This window comes from Alligator sinensis, unplaced genomic scaffold (genome assembly GCF_000455745.1).
Source record: "Alligator sinensis unplaced genomic scaffold, ASM45574v1 scaffold839_1, whole genome shotgun sequence".
In the NCBI taxonomy this organism is placed as follows: domain Eukaryota; kingdom Metazoa; phylum Chordata; order Crocodylia; family Alligatoridae; genus Alligator; species Alligator sinensis.
In genome coordinates, this window is record NW_005841885.1 from 3,077,354 (window position 1) to 3,104,287 (window position 26,934).

The following is a 26,934-nucleotide window of genomic DNA, read 5'->3' on the forward strand; positions in this document are numbered from 1 at the left end:
AATGCTTGCTCAGCAACATCCCCAGTTTGCTCATGAAAATGTTCCCTAGACTCCGGGGAGGAGGAGCCCGGGCCCAGCCGGCAGGAAGAAGGGGGACGCGAGCATCTCTCGCCCCCCGCACAGACTCAGCAGCCCTGCCGCTCCTTCTGCAAGAGCGCACCGAAGTGACGCAAGCGTTCCTTCCCTTATGACGTCGGGGGTCACCTGGCAACGGGGAAGAATGGTAGCCTTGACAACGCAAACAAGCGTGCAGAACAAAAGCAGCCGCGGAGCGAAGTGGAAGCTGCGGCAAGGGCTTGAGCCCGCCTCGCTGCGACTGCCCGAGGGGCGCGGATCTCGGCGGGGCTCCGAGCCGGGTGAAGAAGCCGGGACAGGGAGGCGCAGCCTGCCCCCGTCTCCCTTGATGGGCATCCAGTGCAGCTTCTCACCGAGACCCTGGAAGCATCAGGCACTTTACTAGGGAATCACATGTAGTGCCGTGTGTGTGTGTGTGTGTGTGTGTGTCTTTTGTTAGGGAATCACATGGGTGCTCATTTTACTAGGAAATCGCATGTAGTGCGTGTATGTGCATTTGTGTGTGTGCGCATTTTACTAGGGAATTGCATGTAGTGTGTGTATGTGTGTGTGTGTGCACATTTTACTAGGGAATCACGTGTGTCTCTGTGCGTGTCTTGCTAGGAAATCACGTGCGTGCGCATTTTACTAAGGAATTACATGGAGGGTGTGCGCATTTTACTAGAGAATCCCGTAGTGTATGTATGTGTGTGTGTGTGTGTGTGTGTGTGTGTGTGTGTCTTTTGCAGGACATCCATCTAGAAAGGACCTGCTCTAGAGCAGCATTTTGCAGCCTGTAGGCAGGGCCGGATTAACACGTAGGCAAACCAGGCACATGTCTAAGGCCCTAAGTGAAGAAGGGGCCCAGATGTGCTTATTTTACATATTATAATTGTTGAGTGAAAACAAGTAGGGGCCCACAAGTTTGTTTGCCTAGGGCCCACTAAAGGGTTACTCCGGCCCTGTCTGTGGGTCGTGACCCAAAAGTGGGTCACAAGAATATATGCAAGGGTGGTGAAAAAAACATAAAAAATGGATCCTTCTTTAAAGGAGAAAAACATGGGAAACTGTGTTTTTTCCCTTGCAGGCAGGCAGGGTTCCAGCCTGCAAGGGACAGCTTGGGGGCCCCCCATGTCCCACACACACACACTCCCCTCCACCCCACACACTGGGGGGCTGGGGCCTGGGGGCAGCGGGCCAGGAGTGAGGGGCACTGGGTCAGGACTGGCCATCGATGTTTACAAATGGGTCCTGGTACAAAAAAGGTTGAGAACCACTGATCTAAACTAGAGTACAAGCCTTGTGATATTTTCCCTATAGCATCTCCTGCCTTCCCTGTGCTGTTTAAATTCTTTATTTGGATTTGTACAATGTCTATCCAGTGCTAGGGCAACACAGCAACTGATGATTCATGCTATTTTTAGAATGACTGTGTACTTTTATTTAGCTTCTTTTTTTTTCTGCCAAGCAGGTTGATGCTGGGGAGATGTGGCTCTTTAATTTATCCGTGCATTAAAAATAAGTACAGCTTGTTAATTGATCCATACACTACGGTTTGCTGCTATCAAGCTGCTGAAGCATAAAAAATGTCAGAGGCATTGACACATGCACCAGAAGATTGTAATGACACAGCAATTCTTCTTTTTCCATACAGAGCTTAATAATGCTCATTAGGTCTATTAGCACTTCTGTAGGGATTGGCAGTATTTCAAAGTGCTGTGCAAACAATAATTCATCAGAAAAACCTTAGGGGCATTAACAGTTTGAAATTAACCATAGGGAAAACCATAGGGTTTTATGATTTGTTAAGTGTGTTACAAAGCAATGTTTCTCTCAAAGAATTTCACAAAAAAGTCATTGCTACCTGCATATAACCTGGACCAGCAAGGACCTGAGTACTACATTATGTTTCACTATAATGGCAATACACAATGTTCACCATCCTGCAAGAGACCATCTGCATTAGTAGTATAGTAGGAAGGTTTTAGATCTCCGAAGTTTGTATTGAGAGGGTGTGAACTTCCAGATGTTTGCCACCTTCCTCCAACATATTCAAAGGAGTTTCTTATGTCATTATAGCAGAAGTTTGATGATGACATAGGCATACCATCCATACTGATCTGCTTAGAGCTCACAAGATAAACAGGTGAGCTGGATCAGACCCGTAAGGGAAGCCAGGTATTGTGGGAAGTGAGGAGGGTTCTCAAGGGAATGTTCTTCTTTCCCCTTGCCTTGGACCTGGAGCCGATAGAGCATGAAAGCCAAGTCAAGGATATGGGAGGTTTTAGGTTTTGGGTGGGAAGACAGAAGGGATTTTATATGCAGGAAGAAGAGGCTGTCCTTAGCAGAGGGGAGAGTGCAAATAATGGTGCTTAAAAATAGTCATAAAATTAGTACAAATGGAGGTGGATGCATTCTGTTCTCCATTACAGCAGTGCACATCTGGAGTGACCCTGCTGTCTGTGATGGAAATACACCAGGGCAAGTCATACACGCCCTTCCACCACATCTAAGCCAGCAATGAGGGAAACTCAGCAGCTGTGTGTTTTGGTTAAGGAAAATTGGAAATAAATTCATTATATCTAATGCAATAAAATAATTATGCTTTCTCCATAGAATCGCTAGTAGAGAGTATAATAGTGCTGCAAGCACATCAGGAAAAAGAGTCTCAACTGCCAGCCAGACCAATCCCTTCCCTAAAATCCATCAGGACAGAATTCCTACGGCATGTCAGCTTTGTCCCATACGCGTTCAATCCGGTCCCAAGAAACCTGCAGCTCCGGAGCCATTTCAAGTAAGAATCTTAAGCAGTAACTCACTTGCAAAGTACAAATCTAATGATGGGTTCATAGCATGAACTGGGGAATGGCAGGGGTACTCTGATCTGTGGTGCTAGATAGAGAGCATGAGAGTTGCTGTTAGTAATATTTTGCTCCTTATACAGCAGAAACGTGATGCCAAAACTAAACACAAGCAAATTCCTTTTAAGTATTCTGGTAGTGTGCAACAGGTATTTCCTGGCCAAAGATTTGTTACCTTTGGATATGCCCTCAAAAGGGAATTTAAACCACTCTGTGCCAAATTCACAGTCTTTAATCCAAATAACTCTACTTAGAATTTGTTGCAGAATTTGTACCTTTGGGTCTGAAGCAAAGCCTACTGAAGTCCATGAAAACATTCCCATTGATGACTGTGGGCTTCAGGTCAACTCCTATGTATGTACATATTGCTTCCTTCTTCCTCCATTTGCGGAGGTCCTGGGCGATAGTCTTCCATGAATTGATGTTGGTGTTGCATTTGTTCAAGTTGGAGCTTTCTCTGCCCTCCTCTTAAGCATACACCTTAACTGAGTTGGGAGAATAAAACTTGCTTCAGGAGTCTGGAGCCTGTCATACAGATGATGTGGCCGGCCCAGCGAAGTTGATGTTGGCTGATCATTGCCCTCAATGCTTGTAGTGGTTGCTTGCAAGAGGGCACTGATGTTAGTGTGTCTGTCTTTCCACTGGCCTTGAAGGATTTGCCATAGGCAGCACTGATGGTACTTCTCCAGCAACTTGAGTGTCTCCTGTATGTCGTCCATGTCTCAGCTCCATACAATAAGGTGGGGATCACAACTGCTGGATAAACCATGAGCCTGGTTTTGGATCTGATATTGCAATCTTCAAGCACCATTTCCTCAGGCATCTGAAGGCTGCTTTGCTCATTTGAGATGATCCTGGATTTCTTCCATGTCAGCCTTCTGCAAGAGATGGCTTCCAAGGTATGGGAAATACTCAATGTTCTCCAGAGTCACACCGTGACTCTGAATTACTGGAATCAGGGACTGCTCATTAAGAGCTTGTTGATGGAGGACCCCAGTTTTCGGAATGTTAGGCATCAATCCCATTGTCTTATATGCCTCAGGAAAGACATCAGTTGCCTGAAGGTCTGCTTCCGAGTAAGCATAGCATCATCAATGTACTGGAGCTCGATGACTGAGATCAGGGTGGTCTTGGTTTTGGCTCAGAGTTGGCAGAAATTAAACAATTTACCATTCATTTGGTAGTTTAGCTTCACTCTGACTGGAAGCTTGTTGGTGGTCAGATGTAGCATCATGGTGAGGAATACTGAGAAGAGTCCTGGAGCAATGATGCAGCCTTGCTTAACTCCCATCTTAACCTCAAAGGGATCTGTGATAGATCTGTTACTGAGAACCACCACTTTCATACCGTCATGGAGCACTGCCCCAAATGGAGGAAGAGGCTGCTGTAAGGATCTCAGCACTTTGAAACCTTACGGCAACAACAAGAGACTGAAATGTGGGAGGGGCAGAAACGGTGTGTCCAAGTGAATCAAGAATTCGGAGCCACCAGATTCACATGCCTGAGTTACAACATAGTGTCACTCCCGAATCAGCCTCGTCAGCCACGTTCAGACCCACAGATAAGACAATCATGGAAGACATGCCAATGAGGAAGAGGAAAAGAGAGGACATTGCTACATTACCAAAAGAAGTCCTGGTGTATGGATGTTCTGAGCCCTTAAGCTAGGATACCATGTCTTCGACCCATCCGAAAGCCTGGCTTGCAGTTGGATTAAAACCTAGTAAAAAGAAGTAGGCACTAAAACATGGAGGAATTTATGTTTTAGAGGAGATTTCTGGGTAATCGTGTCCTGGGTCCTGCTATTATAGGCAACCATGTCAAATAACCCTGTTTGTAAACTAACCAGACTGCGTGTTAAAAACAATTAGTCCCCACTACTCCAACTGGACTGCTATTTCATAACCTCCATTCCCCTGAGGCTTTGGAGGCTTTTCCTGATTTCCAGCCTAAATTTATTCACAGATGTATTTTTTTTACCTGAATAAATTGTCCTTTTTCCCATCAAAAACCACCACATGGTTCAGCACAAGATGTGAAAAATGACCTCACTCTGATCAGGAAATGACCTTGAGGTCGGATTGGCAACAGGCTATTGTGTTCATTTCCCTTCAGACCAGCCCTTCAGTCTGGATTGGAAAAACATGCTCCGGTAACGTATCTCACTGAGTCTCTTCCCCCAGATGCCAGGGGTGGCTTGCATACATTTCAGGTCAGTGGAACTCAAAGTACAAATCCCAACATCCCAGCGACAGTGCAGCCAAAGGGCGTGAAACTATTCAAAAGGAACAAACCACTTACATATTCTGAATATAAGTGTAACCCCTCATGTGGAGTTGAGTAACAAGCATTCCCCATACAAACCAGACAAAGCTACTAAAAGGGAAAAACAAGCTGTTCTCCCTGACCAAGGTAAGGATGTTGAGGGAACTAGGAGGAGAGGCAGGGGCTGAAGTGCACAATTTGCAGTGACAGGCTTCCAAAGCTACTTGTAGGTGAGGTCTATGAAAAGGCAAAAAACACAAAGCTTTGGAGATCATTCCTATTGCTTCAGACATTGCCTGTTCTAGAATCTGCATTGGCTATTGGTGGCTATTGATTCATTGTGTTTTTTTGGATCAGGATCAAGAACAATATCTCAGCAAACAGCACCACAATCTCCCAAATCTGGAATGGAAGCAACAGCTACACCTTCAGGTAACCTCAGGAGGCTCCTTCAAGTCTTAACGTTAGCAATGGGTCAAATCTGGAAACTGTTCCTTATGTTTCTATCCAACATTAGCTTCAGGGTGAGCTCTCCCAAAGTATAACACTGAGTAAAGGCTTTAGGACTTGGCCCCAGGGAAATGGACTGGGGAAGCGAAGAGAGGAACAGTGGGGTCTTTGCTTTGCCATCACAGGCTCCTCAAAGTGCTGAAAGCATGCTACTTTTTAATGCTATATGTAACAGGGTCCATCAGCGATACTATGTTAAAGTAAACTCCTTTAATATGGCCAAATCCTGGTCTCCTTACTTGGAGTTTTTATTCTGTTCTTACTCAGGTAGGATTTGCAATGAAAAAGCATTAATGCAATAATACTCATCACTACTTTTTGTGACGTAGTCTGATACCTAAGATGAAGGCACATTACAAAAGGAAATTGTTTTTCAGGAAGTCCAGACAGATGGAACAGGTTCACGTGTAGATGCTTAGAGGCCATTTATGAGCCTTGCAGGTGGAATAGGACCAGGCTTTTGCTGTTTTGCCCCTTGTGAAGTCTCCATTTCTAGGGAAGTTTACTCTGAAAATGCTTGTCTCCACAGGGAACAATCCCATATTTGGGGATCTGTTATAAACTGACATCTGTTTAAAATACGTTGGACAAGTTGAATAGCACTACGATGACTTTGATCAGAACAGAGCTCATAATTTTCACTACAAAGAGATTCTACTAATTGTGTCGTGTGTCTTACAGCATGCACAGATGAGGATGAGTCACAGATGATGAAAAACCCATTTAAAATCCCTTCAAATACTGATATCTTCCTATTAAGAGACAAGGAAAGAGAAAAAGCTAAGAAGGTATGGATAAAAAAAGAAATGGAGGAATGCATATAAAAGCTAAAAAGGCTGTAATGCATTGCAAATAAGATGACTGCATGCATAAAGGCTGAATAAAAATTAAATTGCTGTATAAAGGAACATCATAGACCAGACTCTCCGCTGATGTAAAGCAATGTAGATTATCTGAAGCCAGCTGGAACCTAGTGAAGTTAATGGAGCTAGACTGACTCATATCAGCTGACAGTCTGGGTGGACATTTAATGGCTATTCTTACACATATTGTTTTGGATGGCTTCTTTCTTTTTCGAACAAGTAATGGCAGATGGACCATTCCTGTCCCTGTTAAATAAAGCAGCTGCCGTAGGCCCTTCTATTTCTCCAGCATTGATCCAGTTTCCCAGATCTCCCATTTTGAAGTTAACCAGGCACACCCCTTTCCTTGGACAGCCTGCATGTTAGTGTTCAGTGCTAGCGTCTGAACCCTCAGCTAAACAGATGCTTTGGATGGAAGGATAAATGAATTCAGGGCCCAAGGTCCCTGGAAGGGGAAAACACACCCTCCCCAAATGGAGCTGGTGGTGGGAGTGCACCCAGTACCATGCTTTTTGACTCCTCACTATCTTGGAGGGCTTTTCTTATGGTTGCTACAGGGTGAGGAGACTGAGTGAAGTTTCTGACAGCCCAGCTATAGCAGGACTGTTCCCTAAGGGACTGCTGACACAAGGCAATACGGTGGAAGCCATGAGCTTCTGCCTGTAGGTCCCTTGAATTTTGGTTGGTCCTAGAGATTAACTTCTTTTGGATGGAAGGACAAATGTTATCCCAGTAATGGACAAATGAACAGGAGATTCTCCAAGTCCCCATTCTCCCACTCAGGAACAACCCACAAATGGAAACACGGGCACTGACCATGTTTAGACTGGTTAAAATACAGCACGAGGGAGGATCTACAGTAAGACTCTGTAAGCTGAGGGCTGGAAATGCCAAGAAAAGAGATGAAGTGTTTTGGCTGCTCCCAGTATCCCTAGTTTTTATGGGAAGAAACTGAGATAATACACTTCAGCTGAACAGGGCAGAAAAACAACCTAATGGTGAGATTTGCTACAGGGTGAAAATCTTGAGTTATTGAAATCTATTCTGGACAAAGTACTTGACAAGTATAAGGTGACCACTTAATTGAAGTCTCGCCATAGGAACGTCAGCGAAAAAAGACCATGAAAATCCATGAGAAGATGACCTACTCCAGTATGATGAATGTAAAGCAATCAGAGTTCAAGAAACAGCTTCAGAAGGAAGAGGAGGAAGAGGACAGAGAACTGGCAGCAGAAACAGAGCGAATGAGAGCCCTCCAAGAAAGTCTCTCATGGAAGATAGCAGTGACCAAAGGTAGGAAATGCACATGATGGACTAAAACAAAGCCACATAGGGAGAATGAGAGCTGCAAGGTTTCTTGTTTCTTGACCTCAGCACTGCTGCCAGGGGAGCAAGTCATCACAGGCTTTGACTTAGGGATCCTCAAGACTCTGGGGTGTGGAAATCTTTCTGCTGAGTTGTGATCTAGCAAAGTTGCACTTTGCTGGACTTAAGGGCAAATTGTAATACTGATCTTGTGAAAGGTAAGAGGAGATTTACCAGTGACTGACATAGGACCAGGATTTGGCTCTTCTGGAAGGGGGTGATTTTCCACTCTCTTATCAGTTTGATCCTGACACTGATGTAACTCCATTCTAGTCAGTATAAAGCTGACTTATCTGGAGAATGAGGCCCAAGAACTACACCTCTGCCTTCCTTGTCGCTTCATATACACCCCAAGCCTCAACCTCTGGTTTTATGTGCTTTGTCTCCTTTTTTCTAAGCTTTGATGCTTAAATGCAGTGTTGAACACAGACCTCAATAACAAAAACCAAATGCCACAAAGGCTAAGAGCTCTGCTCTTTAAAGCAAGTATCTGGATCTCTCAGCTTCAAAAAATTATCCTGGTTTTTCTGTCAGCTAAAAACACTCTGACCCCATTCAAGTGCTGAAAGGCTCCCACATCTTTGCTGGTCCTCTAGTCAAAGTCAAGGTCATTCAGCTCACTTTCTGCTACCCATCTCCTACCTGGTTTTCCTCTCCAGCAGACAAAGATCCCAAGCTTGATATGACCTTGTCCAAAAGATACTGTATAATCAGGACTTCTCATTCAGGTCTCAAGCACAGACATCTGCCCCATCAGAATGAGCCCCCATTATGAAATACAGGTTTGCATTTACCCTCTGTTTGATTGCTGTGTTTTTTTGCCTTGACTCCATGGTCCCCCTCCCACACCCACAACTTTTCTTCCATCATTTCAGACCAGCAGGTGGAAAAAGAGAGCCTGCATGAATATATAAACAAGAAAAGGGAGATGTTTCGTATGCAGGTACTTGCCTCTAGTTTATAAATAAGATTTAATTGAAGCAACTATGCTGTGACCTCTTCTCTTGCATGTTTTTATTTTAAATACGGCATTGCATAGTGCTTAGAAGAGGGAACCGGGGAGCTGGTCTCAGTGATTATGTTGGTTTTGTGGCTGATGCACTGTAGTGGGACTCAGCCCAAGACTTGCTGCATAGTCTTGCATAATTCACTTAATCTCTCATTGCTCCTCACCTGGAAAACAAAGTGCAGGGTGGCTGGGAGGATCAAATAATTAATGTTTGTAAGAGACTCAGCTACTCAGACAGCACACCTAGACAGATAGGACCTGATAGCTCATTGCTACTCCAGTGTCACATCACTGTAATTCAGCTAAAGCCAAGCATGCTATCTAGTGGTTCAGGAAGGGAGCTGGGTTTTAATTCCCCTGGGTTCTGTTTTTAGTTTTCCTGTTAATTTGCTGTGTGACGCATTAAACACCTCCATGCCTCAGTCCACCCACTGCAAGTGAGTGTCTGGAGGCAAAAAGCTCTTTGAATTCCTCAACAAAAGCTGCTATCAAAGTGCGGTTATTTCTGTGTTTGATGTCATAATGGCAGCAGCAGCCAGAAAGGGACCAGCACTTTAAATAAACCAAGCTGAGTGGAGATTTGGAGTGAGTCACAAGGCTGCCTTTTTGGGTTGATTTCAGTACGCCATCGCAATAAAGAGAGATGAGATTCAGAAGCTGGAAAACCTAGCAGCTGAAGAGGAAGCAAAGCTGGAAAAGGCTGAACAGTACCTGGAGAAGGACGCCGCCATGTTTGATGATTTCCTGAAGGAGAATGATAAAAACTCCGCTCAGGCCCTGAAAATGTAACGCAAGTAGTGGGATAGCCCCTGTGGTCTCTGGTAACCATGTCTGGACATGGAGTGGTCTCACAGGGAAGACTCCTGCCATACCAGTGTCCCCACTACCATCTGTGGGAGCTCGATATATAGAGAGACTGCAGAGTCAAGCCCCCATTTATGGGTACCACTGTTTCAGTTCCAGTCCTAGGTGTTACACACAGGTCCTCCAAATTCAGACATCACACAGTAGATTGCTAAAATACTCCTTGCAGCATTCTGCCCATTACGTGCAATAAACTAAAGCTGTGGAAAGGAGGTACAAATGACATCAGCTGCTCCAACCCACTTTGGAGTCCAATGGGGAGATTTAACACTCAGTGAAGGTGGTGCTTCTACTGATTCCCAGCTTGAGTTTTCCAGACAGAGTAGTCACCTGTGGTCACCTTCTTCCCAGCCAGCAGCAGCAACTGCCCTTTGTCACTGAGCTGGCCCTTACCTCCACCCATTGCAAAAATGGTAGAGCAACCTCAGCCAAATTCCCAAGCAGATGTTCTTCACCCATGGACCTCTAACTAGGTTCACACTGGCTCAACACAGTACAGACTCTTAGGACCAGATCCTCTTCCACCTATTACATAACTATTACGTACCTCAGTAATACTTCAGCACCCAAGTGTGATCCTATTCCACTGAAAAAACATGAACGTGTCTACACTAAGTCTGTGAGAAATACTGTGTTCTAAGTCACCTGTCCCAGACCATGGTAAAGAAACATTTCTGTAGGAAATGGGTTGGAGGAGGGACTTCTGCTTCTCTATCATCCCTTATAATACCACACTCAAAAAAGTCATTTGGGACCTGAAATTCTTTCCGTCTATCCCATAAAGGTGAATGGTGTGGGGGGAAATATTGTTACCGTTCATTGACTGGAGCACTTAGCTAAGTTTGAGGTATTGCAGGGGATTTCCATAGGGCGTTGCTTTGATGCAGTCTTGTTTATAAAGAGCATACAAAGTCCTGTTTCTCTGAGCACAGCATCAACCGAACCACGTGTTTGTCCACCGTTCCAAGCCCCTTTCAGCCAGCACTCTGCCCAAAAATCTTTCGTTCTTTCTCCAAGATCTCCCCAAGACCACATGCTCAGTGCTTGTTCAATTAGTGTCTGTTGCTCCCTTGTTTCCTTCTTCCCTTGTTCCTTTGGTCCATTCTTCTACAAACTTCCACAAAATGATAGGCAGCAAAACACCCCCTGTATAACCATATGAGGCTTTGTTTTGGATGGTGGCATATGCCTGCGATTAGAGTGGGGGCTGCTGTTAATTTAGCTACCTAGTTCTATAAAGAAGCTTAACCTTTATTAATTAAAGGCAGCAGCTATGTCCAAATCATAACAGTGTGAACAGTGCCCTGGGTGAAAATAGAAACTATTTCAATCCAGTAGACAAGAAGTATCATAGAAGTGTAGAGAAGCTGAGAATGGAGCAAGCCACTGCAATCAGACTCTGCTCTAATTGTGACAACATTATTGGACACTGTGAAAGATAAATGGAGGGCTTCAGTCCTCCTGGCCATCAGGATGAACTTTGTATGGTGTATTTTCAAATATAAAGATTTCCTCATGCCCCTTTTATTTCCCCCCATTCACTACCCTTCTCCCCATGCCCCTCTAGATCTCCTGTGCTCTGCATATTTGCACGCTATTCCTGAAGTTATTTTTGTGTATTCTTCATCCCTAGTGCTGAGAGAGAAACCAAAGCAAAGATGGATAAAATAATAGAGATCCGTGAGCTTACGGCACAAATGATGAACATCCAAAGGTAACAACCCAGGGGAATTTAGTGGGCATGTTTAACAAACCTTGTGGAACTCCATTCTGTGATATTGTCGGTGTCATCTGGAACTAAGTGCCGCAAGAGACCAGTTACATAATGGAGCAATGCAAATAAATTCATGTTGCAGCAACCTTTGATTGTGATGCAATCTCATCACAGTTGGATAATGCTGTCCTGACTACACTATGTTCCTGTCCACTAAAAAAATAGTTGGGGCTTGAATGTTCTCCTCAATGACTGCAGTGCTTGCCCAATCCTTGTGCTCAGCCAGGCCCTTCCAATGATCCTAAAAAGAGTTACCAGACAGTGGGCCAATAATCAGTCTTGGTGTAAACTGGCACAATCAGCCCTCACTGATGTGCTGGCTGATGGCAGTGTTGAAATGAGTTGGGCACACTTTATAAATAGTGAATTTGTCAGACAATGCAAGTACAGAGGGCAGCCAGAAATTTGGGTTGAATTTGACAGGAAAAAAAATAGAATGGGGAAAAATGTCAAACACATTGAAATGTTTCATTTCAGGAAATAAATGTTTCTAAGGAAAAAGCTTCAACTTTTTTCTTTTGAAATGGTCTTTTCATTTCCTAATCAACCTAAACGTCAGCAATAAAGTTAAGTGTCTGTAGTGGGTTATGGAATAGAGAAAATCCTACACAATTTACTGATTCGTTTTGATGCACTGGCTGGGGGAGTAGTTAGCTGACTGCACGATTTCACAATGATTACACACTTAATTTATACAACACAATTTTATTTTAAAACTCTTTCCTACGTATATAACACTGCTTAGCTTAGAAATACCACAAACATTAAGAACACAATAATTACATATACCAGAAACAATGCTCCGAATGCACTTCCTTCCCAAACAATGCTATAAGAATTAGTATTACAAAAACAACTACAATTACAACTAAAAGTTAAACTTGAATCAATACTATTATTTTCATAATATACTTACAATCCTGGAATTCCAAGAAGCCAAATACCAAAACATGGTTTCATTCCTCATTAGTACAATTTAATGGGTTGGCCTCAGTAGTACGGTTCAATGGGCTCGCCTCAGCAATACAATTCAATGGGCTGGCCTCAATACTGATAGGACTAAGTCCCCTTCTTTCAGTCCCTTTTGGGCGCTCTGCAGCTTCAGCGTGAACTAAGAGATTCGTGTTCACGGAGAGGTTGGTTCAGGTGATCAGTCTGATCCGGCCTACACTTGCGATTCTTCCTTCGTTGTTCTGCAAGTGAAGTCACCTCCAAATTGGGACGGTAAGTTACAGTTTTTATTGAGTGAGCTGCCGTCTTGGGCCACTCCTACTCAAGCCTGTCATTACCCCCAAATTTGGGCTCGGATCTTACTCAACAGATTCTTTTGCTTAGTAATTAGTTTCTTTTGTTAATCATTTTAAATTACTTTTGGGGAACTTCCATATCACTGCAAGTGCCCTTTTCTTACCAATCTGATCAAAAGGCTCTAGGGTTTGATCTCTCGGAACTCAGGATATTTGCTCTTTGTAAAAGACTTCTAAAGATAAAATTCAGAAGTTAAGACTTTAAACAAAGTCAGGACCTTTTGCACATAGTCCAAAACAATGAGCTAGATAAGGAGATAAATCTTATCTTCTTCCTGAAACTGGCTAATGGGCAACCATTACAAACATTCAAACTATTTTCATTCAATATGACATTAAGAAACTCAGCAGTGATGTGAAACTGTTTGTTTGAGATCAAATAAAATGGTTTGGGTTGACCCAAAAAGAAAATTTTCAGTTTGGTTATTGCACCAAGAAACCTAAAAGTTTCCATTTTGGGTAAACTTAAACTGATGGTTGGTTATGGCCAAACTGAAAACTCCATTCTTCCATATCACAGCAAAGCAAATGTATACCTCTATGCTGGGATGTGGCACACAGAAAGAAGGTTCAGGCTTTTTAATTTAATGAAAGCATGGTAATAAGGTAACTAGTGTATCTGTTTTATAAAACTCCCATAGTACCTTCAGCCACCTTAGATAAGGTTATAGATAAGATTTGGGATGGATGCTGGAGATTGGCTTTACTTAAAAGCCCTGGAGATAAGGTTCACACTGACAAATTACAATCTGAGGTAAATCTTCACTTCACTGGTGTATCAAAGTATTTGCATCCCAAAAGCTTGATGTTCAGCTGTGCAGTTTCATTAATGAAGCTCTGCATCACTGCTTGGAACACCTAGAGACATTTGCATCTTAATTCTTTTAAGTGCTTGAGTGCAAAGGCAGGCTCCCAAATAGGTACACAACTGGGCGGCTAATAGACTTGCCAAGTTACATCTATTCTGCATGCAAATTGGCCATCATCGTGTGCAAAGGATCAGGTGTGCATCTAAGATGTTGAACAGTTTTTCTGTGTAAGCACTGTAATAGGATGCACAAATCTGGAATGTATTCACATCTGGAAATTATGGCCTTGATCTCCAAAGTCTCTGGGGTTTTTTCCCCAGTAGCTGAGACTACTAGCTCGAGCTGAGCTTAGCTTAACTGTATTCTATCATCTCCACTGTAATTAAAGATGAAGCATTTCAGGATACCTGCACAGCACCTATACCTCTACTGGGTTTCTGTAGGTGCAGAGGTTAAATTGAAGCTGGGATAAGGAACCTGTCCTGCAGAACCAAGAGGGCTGAGGTAAAACCTAATGGTTGTCATTATACCTTGCAGCTCAGACTCTCCCTGCACTCAACAAGTGAGATCGTGCTATTTGGATAAAATTGCTTTTCAGAAAAGTTTATCAGCACAGTCAAACATACCTTCTGCAATCCATTTGCTGTCTCTCTCCTAGTGAAATATCCAGGCTTGAAGACACTCTGCAGGAGTACATGATGTACAGAGATTTCCTCTACCAGCTGTCTCCAAAAGAATGGCAGGAAGAATACGAAAAGAAGCAGATGAAGAAGAGGGAGATGAAAATGGCCTCTAGGGCAAAAGAAGAAAACACTTCCACTTTGCCCCCTGTGCCCAAAGGTATGTGCCTCCAGGAAAAGAATCGGACTGATCCTTACTGTACACAGTTCTCCGCTTCTGAGTATATGTCCCTCTTGTGTTTAGGCCGGGAGCTGACATCACAGTCCAAACAAGGCAGGTTTCCTACCACCGGCTCTGCAGAACGTCTGAGTGTTGATCTCTCTGCAGAGGAGCTTGAACTCAGGCCTCTAAGCCAGAGCCAGAGGAAGGAATCCATCAAGCAAGGCAAAATGCCCTCAAAGCAGCACCCCAAGCCTCTGTCAGCAAGACGGGTGTAAGTATGAGACACGCAGCAAAGGCAATGATCGTAAATCCAGTTGAGATCTAAATAGGATGAGAGCAGACAGCAAGACAGTGCTTATCCTTTGCCTGCTGTGCTTCTTGAAAAAGTGGTCTGGATTCAATCATCTGGAAATGTCAGTACAGCAAATCAAAATGCAAGGGGCTGGACCTTCAGTTGCTGTAGGTCCACTGAGTTCAGTGGAGCTATCCCCTTATGTATCATCTGAGGGATCTACCCAGAGCAGTAGTGCCCAACCTTTTTGACCCCACAGGCAAGATGAGTGGTGTGGGGTCCATCCATGGGCTGGATCCCATGCCGGGCCTGATCTGGCCATGTGCTGTCCTGATCTAGCCATGCCCCCACCTGATCCTGCACACCAGGATCCGTACACGTGCTGCTGCAGTCTGGCACAAGGGCCACATTATCCGGTTGGCAGGACTCCCCTCAGGCCCAGAAATTTGGCAGAAGGGGAGCAGTAATTAAGGCTGCTGCCACTCCCCCACTGTCAAATTTCTGGACCCTTGGGGAGCCCTGTGGGATGGATGACATGGCTCTGTGGGCCAAGTTTGGCTTGTGTGGCTTGAGCAAACCTTAGAGAGCCTTCGCTCAAAGATCCTCTGCAATGCCACACCCTCCCTTCTGCCAGCCCCTCTGCCAGATGGCACAATACCAGGCAGAAGATGAATGTAGATGCTCCAGTGCTGCCTTCTGGCTTCAACCAAAAGATGCAGCCCCATGGAGCTACCAGAAGGACATGGAGTAGAAGTGCTGCACTCTGGCAAGTTGGGCTGTAGCTGCTGTCTGCTGCTACAAGAGGCTCTGGCAAGGAGGTACAGTGACCCCGGACCTTAACACCACAACAAAACTTCCCTTTGGGTAGAAGTGTTGCTCTCAACTGAATTGCTGTTGCAGTCATTCACATCCTGTCTGGAAAGAAGCCCGGTGACTGTGGGACTGTCTTCCAGTCCCTCACCCACTCGTGTCTCTGGGCAGAGTTGCACTGGGCAGCATGCACTGACTCCTTGGACTTTTCAAGGATCGGTGGGTGCTGGCCGCTGTACTCTGCTTGGTGTACCCCCTCATAGCACTCGTTAACCTTTGACTTGTACTCCTAACCCTCTTTTCACATTTGTTGTCCCTGGAACCAGTTGCTGTGTTTCCAGTGGCCTCCCTAATTAAGGGAGGCTTGTAGTTTTCTTGCTGGCCTCAGGCCCACCATACCTTGGCACAACAATAGGCCAGTATGGAAAGAAGTTTCACTAGGTCTGAATTCACTGCAATAGCATCCTCTCTATTCACTTTTACCAGGCATTAGACTCAATTAATTAAGGTTGTAGTCAACCTATACTGGGATCAGGCAGAAGAACATTCCCTGTAACAGGTGCTTGCTAAGGACTGCCCTTGTAATCACAGTAACTTAGTAGCAGTGGCAAGTGGGAGAAGAAGACAAGGTTGACTCTCTAAAAAGGCGACTGGTGAGGGTTTGTAGGTCTCTTCATACAGGAAAACCACGGCTTTAGCGCCCCACTAATAACAGATTGCTAGCTGAATTTTTTCTGTGAGGGGCTGTTGCTTTTCATCGGGATTACTTCCAAGTAGGAACAAGGGAGCCTGTTCCAATACTGCTTGCTGGTGGCTACAGGATCACAACCAAAGTTCTCTCATTAGCCAAGCTTTCAAGTCACTCCATTTATCCCCTGGCCTCAGGATATGGGGATTAAAGATACACACACAATAGCCTCAGTTGCGTGGGGACCCCACTGTTTAGGAGAGGAGCTCTGAGCCTTTGGGAAGCTAACGCACAGGGCTGCTGCATACCACACGTTCGACCAGTGGTTTTTCACATGAACCAGTACGGGCCATTACATAGGACATGGCTTATCCAGCAAATTCAGACCCAGACGCCCTTCAAGTTCAGGGCTGTACAGACCTGTGCTTTTGGTTCTGGCTTGCATCTGCTATTGCAACACTCATGGAAAGGCCTTGCAACAATCAAATAGACCCCAGACTATTTAGACTGTAACTACTTTGGGCGGGGGCCATGTCTGTATACAGCCTATTACAACACAATCCTATCTGTAAGCAGGATTGCCAGAGGGGCTATTGCCATATGAATATTTAACAGAAGACCCCCAACCCTTTTAACATTTAAAGCACTATTTAGAAGCAAATATGGGTAGGTATTATACCCTAGACATGGAAATAGCCTGCTATTTACAGCTAAAAACCAGAGGTTGTTTGCAGTTGTTATCAACTTAAGTAGCAGCTATAGTCATAATACACTTGCTGACAAGATCTCGTTTTACAGAGTTTGAGAAATCCTTTCTCTAAGTGCCTGACACCAGAAATCTGTTCACAGGAGTGAGACAGCTTCACTAAAGATGGAGAAAGCAGATCCAGTCTGCTCTGATGATGAGGATGAAGATGAGGTCAGTAGCCTTGTACTGAATGACTCGGCTATAAGATTTGTCTTCCCATCCTTTCCTTCACTTGGTATTCAGGTTTCCTTTGCCTTCTTGCTATTGCTCATTCAATCATAGTGCTATTGTATCTAAAGATTTCCTTGTAAGCTCAAGCCTGTTCCCTTATCAGATGTCTAGATTCCTTAGCAATGAACATCATTTAAATCCCAGGACACAGAGAATACTTTATTTCCTCTGTTGGGGGGGAAGGGGTGGGGGCACAAGTTTGTTAAGTGATATATTTTGTCTGACACTGAAGTTTTGTAAAAGACTATAAATTCAGGTAGCATCCGCTCCATTTAATTTCCCCAAAAAATGAATCACCTCTTCCCCACACCATTTATGTTGTGAACCAAGGAAAATACCACGAGGGCAAGCTCTTGGAAAACAAAAAAGCTAAACTAATGACAACACCGAGTGAAATGGAGAAAAGAAAATACTGAGCATAAATAATGCAAGTGAACTTCTAAAAATCCCTATCATTGTTAAAATAAAGGATTTTGAGGGAGCTCTTTCTTCCAAAAGCAGTCTATTTAAGGCCAGAAATATCCGAACCAGCATCAGCTGCAATTATGCATGCAAACTTGAGTGCTGTACAAATGACCTTCCAGGCACCTCCATGACTATTTATGCCAGTTTAAAACCAGCTGCTACCAATACTCTTTTACTTTTTTGACCTCTCTGTGCATACTGACATCTGGAGAGGTAGTTAAGAGGGGGGAAGGAGTCCTCCCGCTGAGAGAGGATGGCATTATGGGTTCTTACCGGGTTCTGTGTAAGACTACGCTCGGCTCATATCCATCTCGTCCAGGTTCTTCTTTTTGCCTCTCTCCAGGTACTCGGATGCTTTGGTGAGTTAACAGTTTTAGCCAGTTGATCACCTGGCCAAAGCAGAAAGTCCTCCCTGTAGGGTGCAAAACAAGACCAGTAAAACTGGAAAGATCCAGAATTTTCCATCCAGGCTCTTTACTGGGATGCAGCCCTCCCCAAGGACCTGGCCATCTTCTGTTTCTTCTCCTTCCCCCATTCGCAGGGGTTTCCAACCCACTCTCCAGTCACACCGTGATGGAGTCCAGGACTTCTCCACGCTGTAGGGTCCACCTGGGATCTCAGGTTACGGACAACCCTCAGCCCTGCTTCTCTTCTCAGCCATTTTCTACTGGACTCAGCAAAGAGCTCAGGTCTCCGGGCCTTGATCCTGCCTCTTCCCAGGACCAAACTGCTGCTCTTTTCCCAACCAATGTGCTTGGGCTCCTGTGAATAAAACTAGCTCAGGTTTTGCCTCCGACCTGGCTCGTCTCCCACTAAAAAGTTTTCTACAGAGAAATTGGTAGCATCCGAGTTACCCCCCTGTATGGATACCTCTTTGCTCTAATATTGCTTACTCCCATTTAAGTGTGTTCCCAGGCAACTGAACTGGGAATTGGAACCAAATAAAACCCTTTGGCATTACTTCAATTACATTTAATTAAAAGGAAATCACTTATCTAGTTAAACCAGGATAGATAGGCCATGAGAAATGGCTCTTTATGGCAGGCTTTACTTCGTGATAGACTCGCCGCCTCGTCTCGGTCATGTGGTTCAACTGAGGCTACATATCCCAGAATCCTTCAAATTACAAGGAGATGAGCCCTAACTGGGCTGCTTGGATCCTCTTAACGGAGCAGACTGCCCTGTTACAGGGGAAAAGGGAAGAAAAAAGTGCTAGAAACAGCCTAGCCCATAGGTGCTTGGAGACCAAGTCTTGTCACATCCCTTCTGAAGTGCCCACAACCCCCTCCGCTCCCACTGGCCCAAAGCGCTGCATGTCTGACTTGGGGCTAGGAAGGAGAGGGCCTTGATTCCTGGGGAAGAGGGAACGAGCCTGGGAAGAAGTCTTGTCGGCTAAGCAAACTCCCACGCTGTTCCTCCCCTGAACCACTGCCCACATCTTGCTTTCTTTTATTTATCATGTAAGCTCTTTGGGGCAGACAACATGTCTGAATCGCTCTGTGTACATGCTATGTAATTTACTATGCTGGGTAATAAGTGTGCATAGAAGATGCAGTCTTTAGCCCAACTGCTGCATCCAGGTTGTTAATTGCTAGAAAGCTAGATACACTAAAGGAGCCAATATTCTTTATTTACCACCCCAGGCACCAGAGCTGTATTTTACAGATCCAAAGCAGCTGCTGAACATCTTCACCGAGCTGGAAGAGCAGAACCTGTCCCTCATCCAGAATTCCCGGGAGACCGAGGAAACTCTAGATGAACTGAAGCATGCTCTCACCACGACACAAAATAAAATGTAAGTAGATAAAGGATTCTGCATGCATTTCTGCTTTGGACTCTCCCCTGAACACACAGATCATAGTGCTCAAGATCATAGATGACCACTAGATGGTCCATGCAGAGCAGAATTAAGGAAGAGTCTCTTGCTTATTGTGCATTGCTCAGATGAACTGTGTTCACCATGCCACTTTTGAGCTAGTGGGTTTGGAGGGGGCGTGTTGTGGGGAGTGGTCTGTCAATGAGCAGGAAGTCTGGCTTCAGGTTTGAGTTGGGCTCTTGATTCTCAAGCTACTGTTGAATGGAGAGCTGGGGTCTTGGGTGGAGAAGGTGAACAAGTCAACTTTGTTTCACTCTAGAAACAACACCTGATGATCAGTCAAATAAAGCACAAAGGTATCTGCCCAATGATCTGGGCTGGAATAAACCCCAACATTGACTGTCATTTAAATTAGAATCCTCTGCAGGGGAAATCACCAAAAAATCCACTTACAATTGGATCAAAGCCTTGCCATGGCAGGAGGCCATGTGACTTAGGTGCATTTTTAGCTTGTTGTAAATACATGTAAATAGGAATCTACATTCTGTCTTAATTTATTGGTGTTCAGAAGGTTTCAGACATTTAATAAAAACCCTCTGCAGTAAATGCCAATCCAGAAAGCCAGAATCTTCTTCTAGCTCTTGGAGATTAGAACTAATCTGAGCACAACCTGCAAACCAGAAGGGAGTGATGCCATGAAGGCATGAGGCTCCATCTTCCGGTAGGAGGGGGTATAGCCGTCACCTCCACCAACCCTGGAGGAAAGCTGTGTCCAAGTTGCACCCTTCTGAGACCTGGCTCCTTTCCTTCTGGACTAGGGGCCGAGAGATAGCTCAGCTAGAGCAGCTTGAAGTTACCCTGAAAGCCTCCATTGCCAAAGAAGAGGAAACAGCAAAAGACCTGGCAATCAAGGCTCAAGTCTTTTCCTTTGGAGAGTTCAAATCAGAGTTTCAGGTATGTGTGGAGATCAAGATCTGAGCCTATAAGAGACTGGTGAGAAAAGTCTCACCTTGCTGTTTCCCATGACAAAGCTGGCCTATGTAATACATTTCCTGAGGTGAGAGGTTAGCACCCTTCCTTACATGCACATTTTGGACCTAGAAGTTCAAAGTATGAACACCCGAGACAAGGAATTGAGGTTTACTAATGGAATTAAAATTATTTAGCTGACTATACTAGGGAGGTCCTTAGCTGGTATACCCATCCCAACTCCAATGGAGGGGGCTGGGTTGGTGTGGGTGCTTCGACACAGTTGACATCCCAGAGGTTGCACATTTCAGACCATAACAGAAGTGCTCACAGCACAGCCCTGTCAGATTCCAGTGAACCTCTAGATTCTGCTAAATACCTTGTCACAAGGACATGAAAAGGAAGGAAGGAACTTCAATGGAGCTGAAAGAGTTTACACCAGCCAAAGCCTTTCCCCCTGATCTTTTCTGTATAGGAAAAAATGTTGGCAAGTCTGAGCAAAAAAGTGCTGGAAGTCTATCGACGTTGTATTGGAGAAAATGACGCCAATCTGGGAACCCTGCAGATGCTAACAGTCATAGAGCACCAACTGGATGACCTACTGGAGTGTCTGGAGAGAGTCCCACAAGCAAAGATAGAACAGGCTGAGAAAACCAAAGAAAAGGAGCGGAGAATGAGGTAAGAGGAAATGCTACCCCAAAACTGGCATTGCTTCTGTCTGGGCACCATCACTTTGCCGTTCTAGTTTAGTTTGAACAGCATCTTTGAAACTCCAAAGGTAAAAATAAGTCAGGGAAACTGCTCTCACATGTCAAAGCAGACTGAGGGTGCACAACAAAAAGTCCATATATTACTAATAAATTATTGGTAGCACTGAAGTGATGTAGCTGTGAGGCAAGGATTTTTTTGAAACATCTTTTATTGGACTAATTGCATGGTTGGGGTAAAATTGGACCAGCTTTCAAATGCAATTCCTTGTCCAACTTTATTCCAACCATGTAGTTGGTCCAAGTAAAAGATATCACCCAAAAAATCCTTGTGTCTCAGTAAGTGATGATGAGCTGAGCTACACTTCTAAGAGAGAAAACTATAAACAAAGATAGCAGTAGCTAACTTAAAAGCTGATCAAACCGAAAATAATTATTCTGCTGTTTCACCCCTATTTCCATCTTGGTAAGATAAAGGAACGTTTGCTGTACAAGGACTTCTCTGTACTATAGTGGTTGCAGCACTGGCAAACTGAAATATTTTTGCTTTGACAAAGCCACATACCTAGCTCCATTTCCTACACAGCACATGTGCATGTACACAAATGCACGCTCATAAGATGAGGTGTGCTCTCATTGACTTCATAGACTTGTAGGGTCAGAAGGGACCTATTAGATCATAGAGTCCAACCCCCTGCCCTGGGCAGGAAAGAGCGCTGGGGTCAAGTAACCCCAGCCTGGTGCTTGCTTATCTCCTTTTGAACACCTCCAAGGTAATCTGTTAAATGCCTCCAAGGTAGGGGAAAACACCACCTCCCTTGGAAGCCCATTTCATATTTTGGCAACCCTCACCGTAAAGAATTTCTTCCTGATGTCCAATCTAAATCTGCTCTCCTTCAGTTTATGGCTGTTGTTTCTAGCAACCCTGAGGGGCATTCTGGTAAACAGAGTATCCCCTATTCCCTGCTGACCCCCCTGATTAGTTTGTAGACAGCCATGAGATCACCTCTCAGCCTTCTCTTGCGGAGGCTGAAGAGATTCAGGTCCCTCAATCTGTCTTCATAGGATCTTACCTGCAGGCCCTCAACCATACACATAGCCCTCCTCTGAACCCTTTCCAGGTTATCCACATCCCTCTTGAAGTGTGGTGCCCAAAACTGGACCCAGTACTCCAGCCTCACCAATGCCGCATAGAAGGGAAGTATCACCTCCCTAGACCTGCTCGTAACGCACCTACTAATGCACCTTATTACCTTGTCACATTGGCGACTCGTTCATTTTTGTGTCGACCATGACTCCGAGATCCCTTTCCGCTGCTGTGCTACTTAGAATGGTACTTCCCAGTCTGTAGGTGTATTGGTGATTCCTTCTCCCCAGATGCAGCACTTTGCACTTATCTTTGTTAAATTGCATCCTATTCTGATCCACCCACTTCCCCAGTCTATCCAGATCCACCTGAATTCGCTTCCTACCCTCTAGTGTGTTTACTATACCCCATAGTTTGGTGAAATGCTGTAGGCCAATGACAATTCATAGTGCAAGCAGCACACTAGCAATCAGATCGTGGACTATATGAAGACACAGTTAGGGGAGTCAGTTCTATCACAAATACAATGGAAAGGGTGGAAAAGGTGTAATTTAAGCGTCATATTCCCTGTATCTGCTTCTCCTTTCTCACCTACTCAAAATTCAAAGGTTGCTGTGATGCCTCCACCTTCTTTTGCTATTTTGCAGGGCTGTCCAGGAAATCAGGGTTGCATTCTCCCAAATAGCCATCTACCCAACCCTGCTGAAAAGCAAAATGTCAGGGAACGAAGTTACCCAAAATGAAAAAAATTTAAAACTAGGTAGAATTTCAAGAAAATATCGAGAAACAAAAATGCATTGGCTTCCTTTCCACTGCAGTTGAGTATACAAGGAAGGAAGCCCACTTTGGTACATGAGGCAAAGCAGGCTGCTAAAGATTACCACTTGACATACTCAATGCTTTACTTCCATAGATCTTATTAGAAGCATTGTTCTATTGATTTGCACTTGTGTAGTCATTTACATCATAGGATATCAAAGCCAACTCTTCTATTTGGTAGCATTTTGCACTCACGATAAGAAAAAGCACCAGTTACAAGGTAAGCACTTAACATCCCACAAAGTATCATTAGCCCTATTTTAGGGTGCAAATGCCTTGCTGAAGATGCAACAAGTCAGTGACAGATCCAGAAACAGAACTGTGCTTACCTGCTAAGTCCACTTCTACACTTCTCCATTTAAGCATTCTTTGGGCAGGGGGGAATCAATTGCACTCAAGTGCATTCAGTTTACAGTTACAGAACTGCTCTCAGAGCTAAATGGAGCACTCCCTGCATTAGAAGTTGGGCTTGTGCCTTTGTCTTTCTTACTGGAAATCTGGATAAAAAAATTCAGTTCTGCCTATCATTAACTCATGTGTTTTGCTCAACTCTTCCAAAAGGCTCAGGGATGAAAAAATAAAACAACAGAGACAGCTGCAGGAGGAGAGGATACAGCGGGCACTGGCAAGAGCACAAGCTGATATAAAGAAAAAGGTAATCCAGTGACTCCTTTATACTGGAGTGGAATCCATAGGAAAAGAAGCTCCTTGGTTCACAAGCAATTCACAATTGCCCTTACGATACAGCTTTGGGCAAGCATCTCAGCTTATATAATGATTAGAGGGGCCTGGAATAGCAAAATAAAACCTCAGCTATCCTTCCAAGGGTACCTCAAGCCCTGGTACTGGTGCCAGAGAAGAACAGGCAGATCTATCACAATTTGCCTGGATTAAGTTTACACCTAGGGCTGTCCCAGACCTGAAAGCAGCTCAGGAGGGCCACCTTCACCCTGCTGCTGTTCCTGGGCTGCCCTGCTTCGACCTGCACCTCAGAACCATAGAACAGGATCTCTGCCTGCCACTGGAGTTCTACCTACTTGGTACCTCTGAAAAGTCATGTCATTATGAATACAACTGTATAACAGAAAGGCAAGACTGTACCCATTTTTTGAGCACGGTTAAACTGTGATAACTTGTTCAAGGTCATGTGCTTTAAAAAAAAATCACAGCAGAACGAGAATAAAGCAGATGCTTTGGATCCAATTATTCTTCAATTAGCGAAGAATAATCATTTTTCACTAACCGCTGAAGTGTTCTACATGCTTCACCAGCATTTCCTTTCACCATTTAAAGCAGGAAGGGATAGATAAGGTTTTGCATTAAAAATAGTCCAACTAAAACCTTATCCTGAAGTGCAGGAACTTTGTACAAGCCCAGAAAAACAGACAATGACAACACACCAGTACAGCCCTGAGCCAACCTAAGAGCAGTTTTCATTAGCAAAAATTGACATGAAGGCAATAGAGGGAGCAGTGGAAGTTGTTATTCAGAAAGCAGGGGGTGCTGTCCTTTCTTAAAAGGAAACCTTAAGTTGTTGCAGCAGAACACGTCTTTAAACAATTTGTACTTGTGCCCGAAGTATTTGCTTTCATAAGCTCTGGCATGCTTTTTGTTTCTTTGCAGACTGGCCGAAGACTGGTGTTTCGTTCTGAGCCTCCCCCCATCAAAGAAAAGGAAGATGAGAATCAAGGGCTAATTGATAAAGAGAAGGAAGAGGCTCTCTACTACTTCACTTAATTTCTCAAGTAAGATTAGGCCAAGTAGATGAGAACCAGTTGTGCCAAACAGAATGCTTTTTAGTTGTATTCCAGGGCAATCTCACGATAAAACTTGTGCTTTTCGAATTACATAGAAACTTTGCAATAAAAGATTCTTCATTTTTGCTAACCCCATCGCCCCAGATGAGTACTGTTTTCATTAAGCCCGTTCTTGAAGCCAAACAATGTTGCTTTAAGTAACTGTTTACCGAGGAAAATAAAACTAAAGCAACTCCAATTTTGCATCTGGACCTTCTGTCAGCAAAAAGATTTTTCATAAAAGTTACTCACGCCAGTAGCAAGATCCCTGGAAACTTGGGAAATAAGATTTATTATACAGTTGGATGATATCTTAGTTATAGCAAGACAAAGCTAGACTCCAGCCAGATGTTTGTTACAAACCTCATGCCTATGAGAAAGTATAAAAACAAAGGCGATACCCCCTCCCAGGAGGGGAAGTTTTGGGGCTGCATTAGGAGTTCCACCCCATTAGTACTGAGCCTTCTATAGTTGAGAGGGGACAAAGAACAAGCACTGCAGAGGGAGAGAGCTATCACGTATTTGTTTTGCATGAAAGCCTAACTGCAAGAGATGTAGTTGCTTATTATCAAGAACAAACCCAATGACAAGCTGACCATAAAAAAAGCTTTATTAATCCTTTTTTTTGCACCAGCAGTTCTTTAGGTGTCCATTGCCAGCAATGGACTTCAAGCCGATTGATCCAATTCTCAGCCCCAAGCAGTTAGCAATTTACATTCACTTACAAAGCCAAGTGAGGTACATCTTCAGAAGTAGAAACAGAGTCAGTTCTAAGTCCCATAAAAAGATGGAGTGGTTCCTCGGCCATTTTCTTAACTTAAGAAGAACTCGTATGGTCCACGAGAATGGAAGGATCAACAGGTGTTAGGTGAGTTCAAGCAACTCAGCTTCCAGGGACAACGTGGAGACTGTTCTAAACCAAGACCCAGTAACCTGTTCAGTGGTGCCGTGTTCCTGCAGCTGACTCATCATCCCCTTTGCCTCTGGACTCCATGATGAAAAAAAAAATACAGCAGTCAATGGATGGGTTAAGATTTCTGCAACAGCTCGCTGCCCTGGAAACCCCACCTGAGGGAAGTAAGAGGTCCCCCTGGGCATGAGCCGTGAATTCAAGAGAAATAGAAATAGGTAGAGCCAGTGGTCAAATAGTTAGGCTCAAGATAGAAAAATAAAACTGGTTCAACCAGAGGATAAAATACTGCCTAAAAATCAGTCTGAAGTGAGAGTAACCTGTATACTGCTTTCAAGTCTCAGAAACAAAACAAGTATTCATCTGGACACATACATAGTTCAAAAGGCACAGGAAGTAAAAGCATTTCTGAATGACCTTGGGTGAATTCAACAACTGTATAACTGTAAAATAAATAAATATGTGCAAGATTAGAAAGATCACGTTTTTCTGCATGACATATCTTACTCTGTAAAAAATATACACATGTGCACGCACGCACCTCATTGAAGAATTATAAAAAAACCACATACATACACCCCTTTATCAAACTCCTATACATAATTTTAAAGGCATTCAGTACATCACCATTAGAAACATTTAAGTTACTACCTTAAAACTGAACCAAAGATTTTTTGTTTCTCCAAATGAAACTCTATACAATCTATGCTTATTTGGGTTTAGGAAATTCAATTAAGTACAGCACAGACAACCATTTCTCTAGTAACTGTAATTTTTCAAATGAGGCAATTCTTCCCTCCATCTTAAAAAAAAAAAAAAAGTCTACCTGGCAAGTGCATGATCAGTAAGCCAGCTGGAAGCTCAGTGTTCACTAGATATTCTGGATTTCACTGAAGATCAAGTAGTAACACAAAAATACAGTGAAAGAGATAGTGGACAGTTTATCAGTAAGTTGGCAACAGTTTTTGTATTGGACATAATCACAGTGCTTGGAAACAAGCATAACTAATGTCTGTCAGATACTGCTGGAACTTTAGCTTGTGTGTTTATTTGTTATAGTGAGTGCAGGTTT

At 43.9% G+C, this 26,934-nt stretch overlaps 1 protein-coding gene across 5 annotated transcripts; it reads left to right on the plus strand.

Moving 5' to 3' along the window:
* The first annotated feature begins 218 nt into the window (after nucleotides 1–218).
* Nucleotides 219–26,885, plus strand: CFAP100 (cilia and flagella associated protein 100). 5 transcript variants are annotated; one of them, XM_025196832.1, is made up of 17 exons: nucleotides 219–356; nucleotides 2,134–2,200; nucleotides 2,671–2,848; nucleotides 5,538–5,612; nucleotides 6,372–6,478; nucleotides 7,654–7,846; nucleotides 8,794–8,861; nucleotides 9,549–9,712; nucleotides 11,425–11,505; nucleotides 14,340–14,521; nucleotides 14,606–14,795; nucleotides 17,164–17,233; nucleotides 19,402–19,553; nucleotides 20,393–20,528; nucleotides 21,019–21,221; nucleotides 23,718–23,811; nucleotides 24,780–26,885. In XM_025196832.1, the coding sequence occupies exons 3-17, from the start codon at nucleotides 2,782–2,784 to the stop codon at nucleotides 24,891–24,893; spliced, it is 1,896 nt and encodes a 631-aa protein (XP_025052617.1). In that variant the 5' UTR covers nucleotides 219–356; nucleotides 2,134–2,200; nucleotides 2,671–2,781; the 3' UTR covers nucleotides 24,894–26,885. The 5 variants fall into 5 exon arrangements, with proteins under 5 accessions (XP_025052617.1, XP_025052618.1, XP_006017850.1 ...); XM_025196833.1 differs by having other exon boundaries at nucleotides 2,137–2,200; XM_006017788.2 differs by lacking the exon at nucleotides 2,134–2,200.
* The last annotated feature ends 49 nt before the right edge of the window (nucleotides 26,886–26,934 follow it).

What these genes read in the sequence shown, in the direction of transcription:
- CFAP100 (XM_025196832.1), top strand. Translation starts at nt 2,782, where the DNA reads ATGTCAGCTTTGTCCCATACGCGTTCAATCCGGTCCCAAGAAACCTGC. An exon ending in ACCACGACACAAAATAAAAT is followed by an intron (nt 19,554 to 20,392) that starts GTAAGTAGATAA and finishes CTTCTGGACTAG; the next exon opens with GGGCCGAGAGATAGCTCAGC. An exon ending in AGTTCAAATCAGAGTTTCAG is followed by an intron (nt 20,529 to 21,018) that starts GTATGTGTGGAG and finishes TTTTCTGTATAG; the next exon opens with GAAAAAATGTTGGCAAGTCT.